This window comes from Oncorhynchus gorbuscha, linkage group LG13 (genome assembly GCF_021184085.1).
Source record: "Oncorhynchus gorbuscha isolate QuinsamMale2020 ecotype Even-year linkage group LG13, OgorEven_v1.0, whole genome shotgun sequence".
Taxonomy (NCBI): domain Eukaryota; kingdom Metazoa; phylum Chordata; class Actinopteri; order Salmoniformes; family Salmonidae; genus Oncorhynchus; species Oncorhynchus gorbuscha.
The window spans coordinates 50,288,672-50,305,065 of NC_060185.1; the positions used below are offsets into that span (position 1 = coordinate 50,288,672).

The 16,394-nt window shown below is 45.2% G+C and overlaps 1 protein-coding gene across 1 annotated transcript in view; it reads right to left on the reverse strand.

Annotated features, from left to right (window-relative positions):
* Positions 1–4,951: 4,951 nt before the first annotated feature.
* Positions 4,952–16,394, reverse strand: part of LOC123993104 (E3 ubiquitin-protein ligase CBL-like) — a 57,304-nt gene continuing 45,861 nt past the window's right edge. The window contains exons 7-17 of the mRNA XM_046294890.1: positions 15,712–15,746; positions 15,462–15,514; positions 14,495–14,626; positions 14,153–14,365; positions 13,362–13,493; positions 12,558–12,932; positions 12,288–12,382; positions 11,021–11,173; positions 10,705–10,793; positions 9,242–9,466; positions 4,952–8,791 (exon numbers count right to left, since the gene is read on the reverse strand). Coding sequence (XP_046150846.1) covers positions 8,493–8,791; positions 9,242–9,466; positions 10,705–10,793; positions 11,021–11,173; positions 12,288–12,382; positions 12,558–12,932; positions 13,362–13,493; positions 14,153–14,365; positions 14,495–14,626; positions 15,462–15,514; positions 15,712–15,746 — 1,801 coding nt within the window. The 3' untranslated portion in view covers positions 4,952–8,492. The remainder of the gene's footprint in view (positions 8,792–9,241; positions 9,467–10,704; positions 10,794–11,020; positions 11,174–12,287; positions 12,383–12,557; positions 12,933–13,361; positions 13,494–14,152; positions 14,366–14,494; positions 14,627–15,461; positions 15,515–15,711; positions 15,747–16,394) is intronic.

Below are 16,394 nucleotides of genomic sequence, written 5' to 3' on the forward strand. Positions count from 1 at the left end.
AAATGCATTGAGTGTAAGCGTTTGAGGTAGTTTCCACCATTGTTAAATCCACGACTGCATGTTTCTGGACTCGGAGAAGGGTGGAGAATCAGGACATAACCCTAGTTGGGCTTTCTTTTGTCTTTTCTTTGTGATTCAAGTGACAAGACAGGATAATGACAGGATAATGACAGGATAATGACAGGATAATGACAGGATTATGACAGGATAATGACAGGATAATGATAGGATAATGGATAAATAGCAGAAATAAATCAACAGGATAAATGAATATGGACAAAATAAATGCAGCATAGCAATGTAAATATAGATTTTTCAAGACTTGAAAAATGCTTCTAATTCCAGAAAACAGTTTCATTTAAGTTTCTGGAGGAGCAGCAAAGCATTAAATTAATAAATACGTTTATAGTGGAAAATGCGTAACAAAGAACAATGGACCCTGAAAGGCCCCCGTTATCGGACCATCTACATGCATTGACTTACAGACATGTTTTAAACCAAAGTGGACATGGTGGTACTGACGGTACTGGTGGTACTGAAGCAGTAAGGCAGAGAGAGAGAGGCGGACACTTGTCCAATCCCAAATCCACCCATAGCCCCTATGCACTTACGGAGGTCTCAGGAGCAATTGCCATATTACTTCTAAAAAAGGTACATAGGGTCAAGGGCTTGATTTGGGGTTGGACAAGTGTCTTCCAAAAGCCCAAGCCTGGGGAACAATCAGCAGCCAATAACATGTTATGTATAAAACATGGGTTTTTAAAAACTAGATGGATGAAGAAAATATTTTGCTGCGGCACAGGTGTGAACCAGAGTAGTGAGCTGAACACAGTCCTTGAGCAAAGCATAAGTACCGTTAAACAGAGACCGGGACAAGACGTCTTACTATTCATTTAATAAACAGTACAGCACTGTGCATACTTCCAAAGTGATATGAGCATTAAAAAACATCAAAAAGTTAAACGCCTTGACTGTTGAAGAGAAACATGGCAACGTGGACAGACAGCGCCCTCTTCTGGTAAAAAGTGGAACAATTCCAATTGTGAAAAGGAGTTTTGTGTGTAATGTGGTGACGCCATCCAATAGGCAGAGAGGGAACATAAGTACTGTAAGAAGAACACTGGACTAACTGAGACCAAAGGGTTGAAACCATGTTCTCGCGTCGGACAACGCCGTATTCTTAGTCATCAGTAGGACATTACCGACACTTCTAAACATATGGCACTGCGCACAGAATTATTCACAAAAGTAATCAAAAACCGTTGTGGGAAAAATACAAAATAGAATTCTGACATATACAGGAATGCTAAATAAAATAAAAACATAGCAATTTCCGCACATTCTTTTAAATCAGTAAGTATACATCTCATTTTTAAAGTGACAGTATCGTAGCAAAAATTGGTATAGTATGCAGAAAAAGTCAATATACACTTATGGAGTGCCTTCAGAAAGTTCACACCCTTTGACTTTATCCACATTTTGTTGTTGTGTTACAGCCTGAAGTTAATGTAGATTGTCGCTGGCCTACACACACACACAATATCCCATAATGTCAAAGAGGAAAATATTTCTACATTTTCACAAATTCATAAAAAATGAAAAGCTGAAATGTCTTGAGTCAATAAGTATTCGACCCTTTTGTTATGGCAAAAAGGAGTAACAAATGTGCTCAACAAGTCACAAATTGCATTGACTCATTCTGTGTGCAATAAGTGTTTAACATGATCTTTGAATGACTACCTCATCTCTGTACCCCAGACATACAATGATCCCTAAGTTGAGCAGTGCATTTCAAAGACAGAGTCAACCACAAAGACCAAAGTTTTCCAATGCTTTGCAAAATAATTGCACCTATTGGTAGATGGGTAAAAATAAATGCTGACATTGAACTTCCCTTTGAGCCTGGTGAAGTTCTAAATTACATTTTGGATGGTGTATCCATACACCCAGTCATTACAAAGATACAGGTGTCCTTCCTAACGCAGTTGACGGAGAGGAAGGAACCCGCTCAGTGATTTCAACATGAGGCCAATGGTGACTTTAAAAGAGTTTGAGAGTTTAATGGCTGTGATAGGAGAAACTGAGGATAGATCAACAACATTGTAGTTACTCCACAATACTAACTCATTGACAGAGTGAAAAGGAAACCTGTGCAGAATAAAAATATTCCAAAATATGCCCCCTGTTTGCAAGGCACTAAAGTAAAACCACCAAAAAATATATATTTTTTGTCCTGAATACAAAGTGTTATATTTGGGGCAAATCCAGTACAACATATTACCGAGTACAATATTCTCAAGCTAAGTGGTGGCTGCATCATGTTATGGGTATGCTTGTAATATTTAAGGACTGGGGAGTTTTCAGGATAAAAAAATAAACATAACGGAGCTAAGCACAGGCAAAATCCTAGAGGAAAACCTGGTTTAGTTTGCGTTCTGCCAGACACCAGGAGATTAATTCACTTTTCAGCAGGACAATAACCTAAAACACAAGGCCAAATCTACACCTGGAGTTGCTTATCAAGAAGACAGTGAATGTTCCCAAGTGGCTGAGTTACAGTTTCAACTTACATCTGCATGAAAATATATGGCAAGACCTGAAAATGGTTGTCTAGCAATGATCAACTTAACAGAGCTTGAAGAATATAAACGGAAAAAAAGAATGTGCAAATACTGTACAATCCAGGAATGCAAAGCTCGTAGACTTCCCCAGAAAGACTCACAGCTGTAATCACTGACAAAGGCGATTCTAACATGTATTGACTCAGGGGTGTGAATTCTTATGGAAATGAGATATTTCTGCATTTCATTTTCAATACATTTGAAAACATTTTTAAGCACTTTCACTTTGCCAGTATTGTGTGTAGATCGGTGAGAACAATAAATACATGTAATCCATTTTGAATTCAGGCTGTAACAACAAAATGTGGAATAAGTCACATACACACACACACACACACACACACACACACACACACACACACACACACACACACACACACACACACACACACACACACACACACACACACACACACACACACACACACACACACACACACACACACACACACACACATACATACAGTGCCTTGCGAAAGTATTCGGCCCCCTTGAACTTTGCGACCTTTTGCCACATTTCAGGCTTCAAACATAAAGATATAAAACTGTATTTTTTTTGTGAAAAATCAACAACAAGTGGGACACAATCATGAAGTGGAACGACATTTATTGGATATTTCAAACTTTTTTAACAAATCAAAAACTGAAAAATTGGGCGTGCAAAATTATTCAGCCCCTTTAACTTTCAGTGCAGCAAACTCTCTCCAGAAGTTCAGTGAGGATCTCTGAATGATCCAATGTTGACCTAAATGACTAATGATGATAAATACAATCCACCTGTGTGTAATCAAGTCTCCGTATAAATGCACCTGCACTGTGATAGTCTCAGAGGTCTGTTAAAAGCGCAGAGAGCATCGTGAAGAACAAGGAACACACCAGGCAGGTCCGAGATACTGTTGTGAAGAAGTTTAAAGCCGGATATGGATACAAAAAGATTTCCCAAGCTTTAAACATCCCAAGGAGCACTGTGCAAGCGAACCACTGCTTTTAATCAGGGCAAGGTGTCTGGTAACATGACCGAATACAAACAGTGCAGCTATTCCCTCCGCAAGGCTATCAAACAAGCTAAGCGTCAGTACAGAGACAAAGTAGAATCTCAATTCAACGGCTCCGACACAAGAGGCATGTGGCAGGGTCTACAGTCAATCACGGACTACAGGAAGAAATCCAGCCCAGTCACGGACCAGGATGTCTTGCTCCCAGGCAGACTAAATAACTTTTTTGCCCGATTTGAGGACAATACAGTGCCACTGACACGGCCTGCAACGAAAACATGCGGTGTCTCCTTCACTGCAGCCGAGGTGTGCAAGACATTTAAACGTGTTAACCCTCGCAAGGCTGCAGGCCCAGACGGCATCCCCAGCCGCGCCCTCAGAGCATGCGCAGACCAGCTGGCCGGTGTGTTTACGGACATATTCAATCAATCCCTATACCAGTCTGCTGTTCCCACATGCTTCAAGAGGGCCACCATTGTTCCTGTTCCCAAGAAAGCTAAGGTAACTGAGCTAAACGACTACCGCCCCGTAGCACTCACTTCCGTCATCATGAAGTGCTTTGAGAGACTAGTCAAGGACCATATCACCTCCACCCTACCTGACACCCTAGACCCATATGTTTGGCGTAAAAGCAACACAAGCTCATCACCCTGAACACACCATCCCCACTGTCAAACATGGTGGTGGCAGCAACATGGTTTGGGCCTGCTTTTCTTCAGCAGGGACAGGGAAGATGGTTAAAATTGATGGGAAGATGGATGGAGCCAAATACAGGACCATTCTGGAAGAAAACCTGATGGAGTCTGCAAAAGACCTGAGACTGGGACGGAGATTTGTCTTCCAACAAGACAATGATCTAAATCATAAAGCAAAATCTACAATGGAATGGTTCAAAAATAAACATATCCAGGTGTTAGAATGGCCAAGTTAAAGTCCAGACCTGAATCCAATCGAGAATCTGTGGAAAGAACTGAAAACTGCTGTTCACAAATGCTCTCCATCCAACCTCACTGAGCTCGAGCTGTTTTGCAAGGAGGAATGGGAAAAAATTTCAGTCTCTCGATGTGCAAAACTGATAGACATACCCCAAGCGACTTACAGCTGTAATCGCAGCAAAAGGTGGCGCTACAAAGTATTAACTTAAGGGGGCTGAATAATTTTGCACGCCCAATTTTTCAGTTTTTGATTTGTTAAAAAAGTTTGAAATATCCAATAAATGTCGTTCCACTTCATGATTGTGTCCCACTTGTTGTTGATTCTTCACAAAAAAATACAGTTTTATATCTTTATGTTTGAAGCCTGAAATGTGGCAAAAGGTCAAAGTTCAAGGGGGCCAAATACTTTCGCAAGGCACTATACATACATACATACATACATACATACATACATACATACATACATACATACATACATACATACATACATACATACATACATACATACATACATACATAGAATCAGTACAGTCACCAACATTAAATGATACGTGGTTCCATTCTGAAACCTCACAATCCCTATTGAAGGTGGTTCATTCAAAAGTGACTTCACCGTTTCCCTCAAAAGGCAACTAGGAACAGAAGAAAAAGAAACAAAAAAAAGAGACGCCACAAACCTCTTCCAGTCTGGAGACTGTGAGATACAGGTGAGAAGCTATAGCCTATACGATGATTCTACAGCCTATACGATGATTCTACAGCCTATACGATGATTCTACAGCCTATACGATGATTCCAAAGCCTATACGATGATTCTAAAGCCTATACGATGATTCTACAGCCTATACGACGATTCTACAGCCTATACGACGATTCTACAGCCTATGCGATGATTCTACAGCCTATACGATGATTCTACAGCCTATACGATGATTCTACAGCCTATACGATGATTCTACAGCCTATACGATGATTCCAAAGCCTATACGATGATTCTACAGCCTATACGACGATTCTACAGCCTATGCGATGATTCTACAGCCTATGCGATGATTCTACAGCCTATACGATGATTCTACAGCCTATACGATTATTCTACAGCCTATACGATGATTCTACAGCCTATACGATGATTCTACAGCCTATACGATGATTCTACAGCCTATACGATGATTCTACAGCCTATACGATGATTCTACAGCCCATGGTGGCAATCCCATTAACAGAGCTTCTCCACCTTTTAGGGGCCAACATACCTCATTTTAGTACCGGTCCCGGAGAGAATAATCTAGGAATGTGAGCCAGTGCCATTTCGTTTTCTTTAAAAAAACAACATTTGAACCAACAATGTAATAGAAGTCAGCACAAAATGATATGCACGTTTTAATGACAATTTAGTAATAGGCTACTTTCGTAAATTCAATACGTGTGGATATTCATCGGTTATGGGCTCCCTAAAAATAGGAGGTTTGTGGATTGCGTTCAAACTCCGAAGGCCCTACTGAATCTGAAAACACAGGAAAACTCAAAAGTGAACGAAGACCTACCACGTAGACAGACAGGAACGAGGTGCACCTGCTGTAAATTCAATGAGTGTATTGGTTAGTTTAACAATTCGTTGCCAACTCATTAGAGTTAAGACGAGTCTGAACAGTCCATGTGAAGACTCTTGTCTGGTTAGGGTACAAAACGGTATTTCTGAGTAACAGATTAGGATTGCAACATTTTCCCTGGAATCAGGAGGTAATGGGCAGGGAGGCCATCTTATCCTTCAACTGGGATTTCTGGGAAACCTGGGAATTCTGGGAAGGTTTCAGTAACATTTCAACCCCAGTTACAGAGGAAAGATGTGTTAGTCCTCGTTCAACAGAGGAGTGTTTTAACAAATTCGGGGAAACCAGAGAGAAAAATTCCCACACTCCCAACAGGTCCACAAACCCTGTTGTTGCGTTGACCCAAACACTGGTTGTAATACCTCTATGGGAAAAAGAAAGGCAAACACTCTTTAGAACCCCATCACTGTGTGACCGAAAAGGTTTACGGAAATAAACAAGAGTCATATAGAATGTGAACCCCCCCACCCCTCCTTTTTTTTGGGGGGGGGGGGGGCTGCGACTCGTCAATGTTTTGGGCGTGCGTCTCAAGATGTTCTCGTTCACTAAGCTACTGGGCTTAGTTGCAGCTGTGCAATTAAGTCAATCCTTAAAATGACAAAAGCTCGCACAATTATAATCTTAGATTCAAAGTGGAGGCGCATCTACAATACAGATTTCTGAACCAGTTATGACACGCTTCATCAATCACACTGTTTGTTTCGCTGATGCTACCTACCGCTTGGGTCAATCTGCGGGACAGTGCCATTTACGATGGCATCATAATTCCTCTAAAGGCTAACCAGTCCCAACACTTTCCTAAAAACGGGGGAAACAACCCCAAGCTGCTTGCATTTTCACGTATGCTACATCACCAACTAAAGAACACAATATGAGATACTGTCACTTTAAAAAGAAAAACAAAGAGCAGTTAAACAATATTCACAAAATGTACATGTAAGGCTTAATTGTATAGCACTAACAATAGTAGCAGCAGTAAAGCACTTCTGAATGAATAATAACAACAATGATCATAATAATAATATATTATTAAAGTAATCGATGACACGTCGCTGAACAGCTTCGGGGCACATCGCAGACGAAGCTCTCCTCATGTCTAAGCTGTTGTCAGTATTATAGAATCTTGACCCCGGTACTGGGCCGTGATTAGAATCCATCAATCCTTTTTCTCTCGCCATTACATTTCCGTACACTTTGCCTCTCCCATTCAGACTCTTGCTTGAGAGCACTACATTTGAGGAGGAAGAAGAACGAAAACGTCTGAGCTATATATTAATTCCACATTCATTTTGCACAGAAGAGGGATTGGGACATGGGCCAACCGGGACCTCCCAGGTGGCTTCGATTGATTGGCTCTGACAGCAGAGCCAGGACTTGCCTCTAAAAAACGTCTTACTGAAAAAACAAAAACACAGGCTTCCCAGTCTGGGCATCGGAATCACTGGACGAGATGATTAGGGGGTGGTTCCATGTAGGAAACAATGCTACCCACCGTAGAAAATGATGCACATAGACAACAACACAGTCAAACACAGCTTTGCTTTTCACCTGGGTTTTAAGTCAAATGGTCAACCAGTGAGCTAGGTCAGCCAATCACGTCCCAACCCTACTAGCCAGGTCATTGGCCCGACACACACACACACATCATGCTACTTTGAGGCAAACCACGCACACATTCTTTTCCCCCCACAGAAGTACCGAAGCATTAATAAAGGCCATATTTGACATGTTGCCAAATGTTCTGCTGTGAGTCTAGGCAACGCCTGCTTCTGAATGCTAAACGAAGCCCGCCGCTCTCTTCAAAGTGAGGGCTGGGGACGACAGAAGGGTGCTTCTCTCCCAAAGAACCACCATCTTTATCCTCTGCAATCTATCCTTAAACATGAACGACGTGAAATAAAACAGACCTTCGAAGCCGAACTCATTGGAAATATATATGTAACATTACACACATTTAATATATATTTAGTTATATATTAAATTCTTAGATAGACACACATATTTTTTTTTTTGGGGGGGGGGGGGGTCGATTACATTTCGGTAGAGGCCTTCGAGAGGACGTGAAAACGACCGTCGAAGCGTCGGTTGTGCGATGAGCCATCATCATCATCATCATCACTTCCCCCCATGGGATCTGGAGAGTGGCCCTGCAGCACATTACAAAAGGCGTCCGGTCACTCTTGAAAAAGCGTGTGAAGCGCAGGGCTCGGAATGAGCTAGTTTTGAGAGGGCGCCGGACAGGAGACTGCAGGGGCTCCAGTTAGCACTGAAGCGCTAGTACTGCAGGCGATGGACTTTGGGCTGAGCTGGGCAGGAGCAGAGGAGGTACTATGTAAGAATGTGAGCCGTGGAGGGAATGGAGACAAACTCGCGCAGGATATTCTTGGCCATCTCCATATTGTTCTGTGCAATCATCAGGGCTTTCTGGATGTCCTGGTAGGTGTAGCCTTGCCTCATGAGATGCTCGATCTCACTGGTGATCTGGGGGTTGGCTACTCCTCCACCTCCTCCTCCCCCTCCGCCACCACCACCGCCTAATCCAGGAGGTATGGGCCGGTGCTCGGAGTTGATGCGTCGGGGGAGGGGCTTGGGCGGCCGCTCTGGGGCGTCGCTGGAATCTGAGAAGGCTAGAAGGACAGGGAGGAGAATAGAACAGCATTCACATCAAACCACAGAACAACAAACAGCATCCACATTCACAATCCTGTACTCCTGCCCAAATCTCGATTCGCAATCGGAAGTCTTGAAGATGCCATAAGGGTGCTCTGAGATATGTATAAATATAGGAATACAACACTAGGGACAACCTTGCTAAATAAACAGGGTTGTGTAACCGTTCGAGACACATAGGGCCAGGAGTTTCTCCTCAACACGACTGGTCTGGAAAAACTCTGGGCTCTAGTAACAGAATTAGCTATTTATTTAACTCAAATCTGTCGTACAGTTTGGTCGTACATGGTCTCTATCAAACAAACTACCTAGTGCCCAGAGTTCCCTGGTCAGATCAGGAAAAAACTCCCCGCCCTACAAATTAACTATAGGGGTCTGAAACAGGTGTCTCTGAAGCGAACGCTTACAGGCGGATGCTCCGGGTTCGCTGTCCATGGAGAGACGGTTGAAGGCGGCGCTGGAAGTGGCCCCCAGCTCGGACAGGGTGCGTCGGGCCGGGGCCGTGGGCAACGCTGGTTTGGGGATGTCGTAGCCGTTTTCCTCCTCTACCTCCTCAGGGGGCTCCCGCACCGGGCAGGGGATCTCCCAGATGGGACAATTGGTACTGGCCAAGGGAGGCAGCTCAGAGTAATCTGAGGAACGGAGAGATTCACAGTGGGGTCAGAAGGGTGAAATGAAACAATGGCATTTGAATCTCTTTGAATAGAATACAGTGGGGATAGAATAGAATACAGTGGGGATAGAATAGAATACAGTGGGGATAGAATAGAATACAGTGGGGATAGAATACAATACAGTGGGGATAGAATACAATACAGTGGGGATAGAATACAATACAGTGGGGATAGAATACAATACAGTGGGGATAGAATACAATACAGTGGGATAGAATACAATACAGTGGGGATAGAATACAATACAGTGGGGATAGAATACAATACAGTGGGGATAGAATACAATACAGTGGGGATAGAATACAATACAGTGGGGATTTTTTAATTTTTTTATTTTACCTTTATTTAACCAGGCAAGTCAGTTAAGAACATATTCTTATTTTCAATGACGGCCTGGGAACAGTGGGTTAACTGCCTGTTCAGGGGCAGAACGACAGATTTGTACCTTGTCAGCTCGGGGGTTTGAACTCACAACCTTCCGGTTACTAGTCCAACGCTCTAACCACTAGGCTACGCTGCCGATATAATAGAATACAGTGGGGATAGAAGAGAATACAGTGGGGATAGAATACAGTGGGATAGATCAGTGGGATAGATCAGTGGGCTAAAATGAGAATACAGTGGGGATAGAATACAGTGGGGATAGAATACAGTGGGGATAGAATACAGTGGGGATAGAATACAGTGGGGATAGAATACAGTGGGGATAGAATACAATACAGTGGGGATAGAATACAATACAGTGGGGATAGAATACAATACAGTGGGGATAGAATAGAATACAGTGGGGATACAATAGAATACAGTGGGGATAGAATATAATACAGTGGGGATAGAATACAGTGGGGATAGAATACAGTGGGATAGAAGAGAATACAGTGGGGATAGAAGAGAATACAGTGGGGATAGAATAGAATACAGTGGGGATAGAATAGAATACAGTGGGGATAGAATAGAATACAGTGGGGATAGAATAGAATACAGTGGGGATAGAAGAGAATACAGTGGGGATAGAATACAGTGGGGATAGAATAGAATACAGTGGGGATAGAATACAATACAGCGGGGATAGAATAGAATACAGTGGGGATAGAATAGAATACAGTGGGGATAGAATACAGTGGGGATAGAAGAGAATACAGTGGGGATGCCATTTGGCCATTTGGCACGCAGACAGTGTTGCGGTAGGGCAGTACCCGAGTCTCTGGCCAGGTGAGCCTGGACCTGGACGTTATACATGGCTTCATACATTTGAGGTCCTTCATCCAGGTCATTCAGCATGGGCCTACCAAACACAGGAAGGGGAGGAAAACTAATAGGACATGACATCATATGGCCAGTAATTATTATTAAAACATTTTTTTACTTGTTTTTCGCTATTGACGTGCAAATCAAATGTCAGAATAAGAAAACACATAACAGAAGATGTACCCCCTACAATATCATCAACAAACTTACAGTGAAGTGTTTTTCAATGAGAAGATATGCTGACTTATAGCAGAGGGTGCTTACCATGAGTTGAGAGAGGTAGGCTGGGGGGGTTTGGGGACTGGGGTGTCTGCCATGGGGACCAGGACGGGCCGAGAGGTGGGGATCATGTAGTCGGACTCCTCGTCACTCTCGTAGGCCTCCTCCCCGGCCACTGGCTTCAGACCTGGATGGGGTCTGACAACGCAGGGAGAGAGAGGGGGACACTTCATATAACCAGGGCCAGGAGATTTTGGGACCTGATCAGGGAAAACTCTGGGTTCTGAGCTATACACCTAGGACAGAGTTTTTCATGGGTCACTTGGTCAGGAAAAACTCCTGGCCCTATACAGTGGGGAGAACAAGTATTTGATACACTGTGGCGGTCAATCACCCTCGGTCTGGGGCTCCATGCAAGATCTCACCTCGTGGGGCATCAATGATCATGAGGAAGGTGAGGGATCAGCCCAGAACTACACGACAGGACCTGGTCAATGACCTGAAGAGAGCTGGGACCACAGTCTCAAAGAAAACCATTAGTAACACACTACGCCGTCATGGATTAAAATCCTGCAGCGCACGCAAGGTCCCCCAGCTGAAACCAGCGCATGTCCAGGCCCTTCTGAAATTTGCCAATGACCATCTGGATGATCCAGAGGAAGAATGGGAGAAGGTCATGTGGTCTGATGAGACAAAAATAGAGCTTTTTGGTCTAAACTCCACTCGCCGTGTTTGGAGGAAGAAGAGGGATGAGTACAACCCCAAGAACACCATTCCAACCGTAAAGCATGGAGGTGGAAACATCATTCTTTGGGGATGCTTTTCTGCAAAGGGGAAAGGACGACTGCACCGTATTGAGGGGAGGATGGATGGGGCCATGTATCGCGAGATCTTGGCCAACAACCTCCTTCCCTCAGTAAGAGCATTGAAGATGGGTCGTGGCTGGGTCTTCCAGCATGACAACGACCCGAAACACACAGCCAGGGCAACTAAGGAGCTGCAGTGTGTGCAAACCTGGTCAAGAACTACAGGAAACGTATGATCTCTGTAATTGCAAACAAAGGTTTCTGTACCAAATATTAAGTCATGCTTTTCTGATGTAAAAATCATACAATGTGATTTTCTGGATTTTTGTTTTAGATTCCGTCTCTCCCAGTTGAAGTGTACCTATGATAACAATTACAGACCTCTACATGCTTTGTAAGTAGGAAAACCTGCAAAATCAGCAGCGTATCAAATACTTGTTCTCCCCACTGTACATCATACAACACATTCACACAGCAGGGAGAGGAGTGTGTGCACTTTACGGTACCTTGTTGACAGAGCATAGATGGCATTTGCCGAGACTGAAGGCTTCACTTTGGGGTTGTCATACGCCTGACTGCCAGACGCCGTGCCTCCTAAACTCTGGGGAGGAACAAGAGAAGACCCACAGGCACACAGTCAGACACAGCTAAAGTCGTACTTCTGTAAATACCAATTTGCGATCCCCATACAAATTGTACACCGTCTTGGTAGAGGTCACATCCATGTCTGTGAAACCACATTTAACCAACGGCTCTAACAGAAGATCGTATTAGACCTGGGCTCCCTTCTCCAGCTGATGGTCCAGACTGAGCGAGCTGTTGTTCCTCTGTCCGTCGGTGCATCCGTCTAGCACTGAGGGTAGGGCCAGGGGGAGCGAGTGTCTGTTGGAGAGCTCCCGGACCCCCCGCGTGTCTCCCACACTGGGTGGCTGTCCGGGGGCCTTGGGCACTGGCCTGGGGTTCCAGTCGGCCAGGTTGCGGTTGGGCGGGGCCGGAGGCAGCTTGGGCTCCCCCAAGGGGGTGCAGGGTAGGGGCCGTCTGCCGAGCCACCCGTCAGGCCCGGCAGAGAGAGGTCTGTCTGGGGGAGGGGGTGGCAGGTCCCTCAGGGCTGGGGGCAGGGGGAGAGGCTTGTCCTTGTGGTGGGAGGACGCCTAAGGGAAAGGAGAGCACAATTACAGACCACGAGGACAATCAATTGAATCGGTTTTCAAAGGAGGAAGTAGCCTACTTCACAGGAGTATTTGTCAACTTATTACGGAAGCACATTAATTAACAGCAACTTATTACGGAAGCACATTCATTAACAGTAACTTATTACGGAAGCACATTAATTAACAGCAACTTATTACGGAAGCACATTCATTAACAGCAAATTATTACGGAAGCACATTAATTAAAGCTGTAAAGCCTTTGGTTTTTTAAAGAAAGTTGTTTGAGGTTTCTGGTTGAATTATTATACTTTTTTATTTCTAGTCAACCTCCACTGTCCTCCAACAGTGGCTAAATAGGCCCCTCTCTCACACATTTCATCTTGTGACATTCCCATTTGTCTATTGCTGTTTGATGAGCAGAGAGCTTGCCTTGGATGTGGCCCCGGGGCTGGATGCTCCTGGGGGGTTAGGTGGTCGGTGCTGCAGGAGGTCAAGGCGGGGGGGCACGGGGGGCAGGGAGGACTGGGGCGCCAGGGACATGGGCGAGGGGGGACGCTCCACCTGCAACGCACCAACATCCCCACCCCACAGCTCAGGAAGAGAGTTCTGGATACTTTTCACTGCACTTACTCTTCAAAACCAGGGGGAAAACCTTCCCCCCCATCACGTCAAAGCTGTGTGTGTAGTCTCACTCTCAAAGCAGTCATCTATTCGAGCTTACTCCACTGGCTGAGTTCTGACGTGTTACAGACAGACAGCTGAGAGATGCTGGCTCACAAGAGGAGAAAAAGAAAGGGGCCCTCCACATCAAATACCTGGAAGAAGCAAAGCTAACCCTGACCTTAGAAGTTAAAGATGAAAGCGATGCGATCTTACACTCTGAAGGTGCGAGAAAGAGTGAGGGAGAGAGTTCCTCAGAACAGTTCAGTTCACAGCAGGGGTGCTCAACTATAGTCCACAAGGATTACAGTAGGCTATGTGCCCAAATTCAGTAGGCAAACTTAGAGAAAAATTCAGTCACAAATAATATGTTTCTATCTGAACGTTCCACAGTGTTGCGCCTTGCTGAACGTGGCCCAGGGATAGAGGAAGAGTAATGTATTAAGATTGGGGGGGGAGGAAGCTGATCCTAGACCTGTCACCTAGAGAAAACTTCACCCGGGAGCTATAGAGAAGAGGGCTCCATAATCAGCTTTAGGCCCCAGCTAGACCGCGCTCACCTTGGAACAGGCCAGCTTGCTCATCATGAGGTGGGGGTCGTCCAGCCGGTCGTCGTCGTCATCGTCATAGCTGGGCGAGGGGGCGCCCTCTGCCCCGAACAGGCCCCTACAGGAGCCGCCTATGGGGTCCTTGGGGTCAAAGGGGTCAACCACAATGGGCTCCGTGCCCTTGATCTCACAGCGGCAGAACGGGCAGCCCTGACCCTCCGACTCCTGAAGGAGAAGAAAAGAGAGAGAGAGAGGGATTAGGGAAACACATGCACATGCACCCACACACTTCCGCCCACTGACCCACTGATCCACCCAACCCAGCAAGTGTGAAAGAGACTAGGGGTACAGTACCTGCCAGGCGGTGAGACAGGAAGTACACATGAGGTGACCGCAGGGCTCGATCTTCACGTCCTTGTCATTCTCCGCACAGATCTTACACAGCTGGAAGGTGGAGCCCATCTCACAGTACAGCTCATATTGCTCCTGAGGACATGCACACAGTCAGCCATGGGATTTCAGGAGGCCTCCCTGAGCACAGGGTAACACATTCATACAAATAGAGCACATTAAAGCACCCTTAGTCGAGTTCGGTTCGTACCGTATGCGGCCACTGAAAAGAGCCAGAGTCATGTTCAGGAGGACACGGCACGGCAAAACATTTTGAAACAGACAACTAAATGAGAATTTTGCGTTTCACTCAGTTTCAAAACTTTTTCCCTACTAAACAGGACCCAAAATTCAGGAAGTGCTGTATGTCCTGTGAGGTTATGAATGCGAGCGAGCGAGACAGAGAGAGACAGACAGAGAGACTGAGACAGAGAGAGAGAGACCCACTTGTGTGACTTTAATATGGTCTCGTGGCGATGGCTCACACAGTCCTGTGAGGTTATGAATGCGAGCGAGACAGAGAGAGAGAGAGAGAGACAGAGAGAGACAGAGACAGAGACAGAGACAGAGACAGAGAGAGAGAGAGAGAGAGAGAGAGAGAGAGAGACCCACCCGTGTGACTTTAATATGGTCTTGTGGCGATGGCTCACACAGTCCTGTGAGGTTATGAATGCGAGCGATGTCGAGACAGAGAGAGAGAGACCCACCTGTATGACTTTAATATGATCTTGTGGCGATGGCTCACACAGTCCTGTGAGGTTATGAATGCGAGCGAGACAGAGACAGAGAGACAGAGAGAGACCCACCTGTGTGACTTTAATATGGTCTTGTGGCGAGGGCTCACACAGTCCTGTGAGGTTATGAATGCGAGCGAGCGAGAGACAGAGAGACAGAGAGAGAGAGAGAGAGAGAGAGAGAGAGAGAGACCCACCTGTGTGACTTTAATATGGTCTTGTGGCGATGGCTCACACAGTCCTGTGAGGTTATGAATGCGAGCGAGCGAGAGAGAGAGAGAGAGAGAGAGAGAGAGAGAGAGAGAGAGAGAGAGAGAGAGAGAGAGAGAGAGAGAGAGAGAGAGAGAGAGAGACCCACCTGTGTGACTTTAATATGGTCTTGGTCTTGTGGGTTATGGCTCGAGACAGAGACAGTCCTGACTTTGAGGTCTGATGGTTCTGTGAGGTCTGGGTTCTGGGTACGCCCGTCGGGGAACAGGTAGCTGGGCAGAGGAGACGGAACTCTGGTCACTCACAAGGGTAAAGCAACACACATAGGTTGTCTCAAATGACACCCTATTCCCCTTATAAAGTACACTACTACTGACTAGAGCCACACAGGGCTGCCACATAGGATCAAAAGCATGGCACAATATGGGGAATAGGGTGTAAATTGAGTCACAGCCATACTGCATGCTTTTGAATATATCTTTCATGTAACCTTGAGGCCTAAGTGATACTTTCATAGTGGCTTTATAGAACACATGCATCAGGCTCTTTGCAAAGCAAACCTTTCCACAGACTAATTCAGCATTTGATTACAGGTTTGAAGATACCACAGCGTTTATTTTAAAAAATCAAAGAAAAACAGAAGTTTGAACACCGGCATACTCGAGGACAGTGGTTCCCAACTCCGGTCCTCGAGTACCCTCCAACAGTACACCTCTCTGTTGAAACCCCAGACAAACACACCTCAATTCAACTTGTCAAGGGGTTGATGATTAGTTGACAAGTAGAATCAGGTGTGCTTGTCCGGGGCCACAAGAGAAAGGTGTACTGCTGGGGGTACTCGAGTGTGGAAACACTGCTGTAGGAGACGATATTATATACACTGTCCACCCAAACTACTGCACGGTGCAAACCAAACTCTC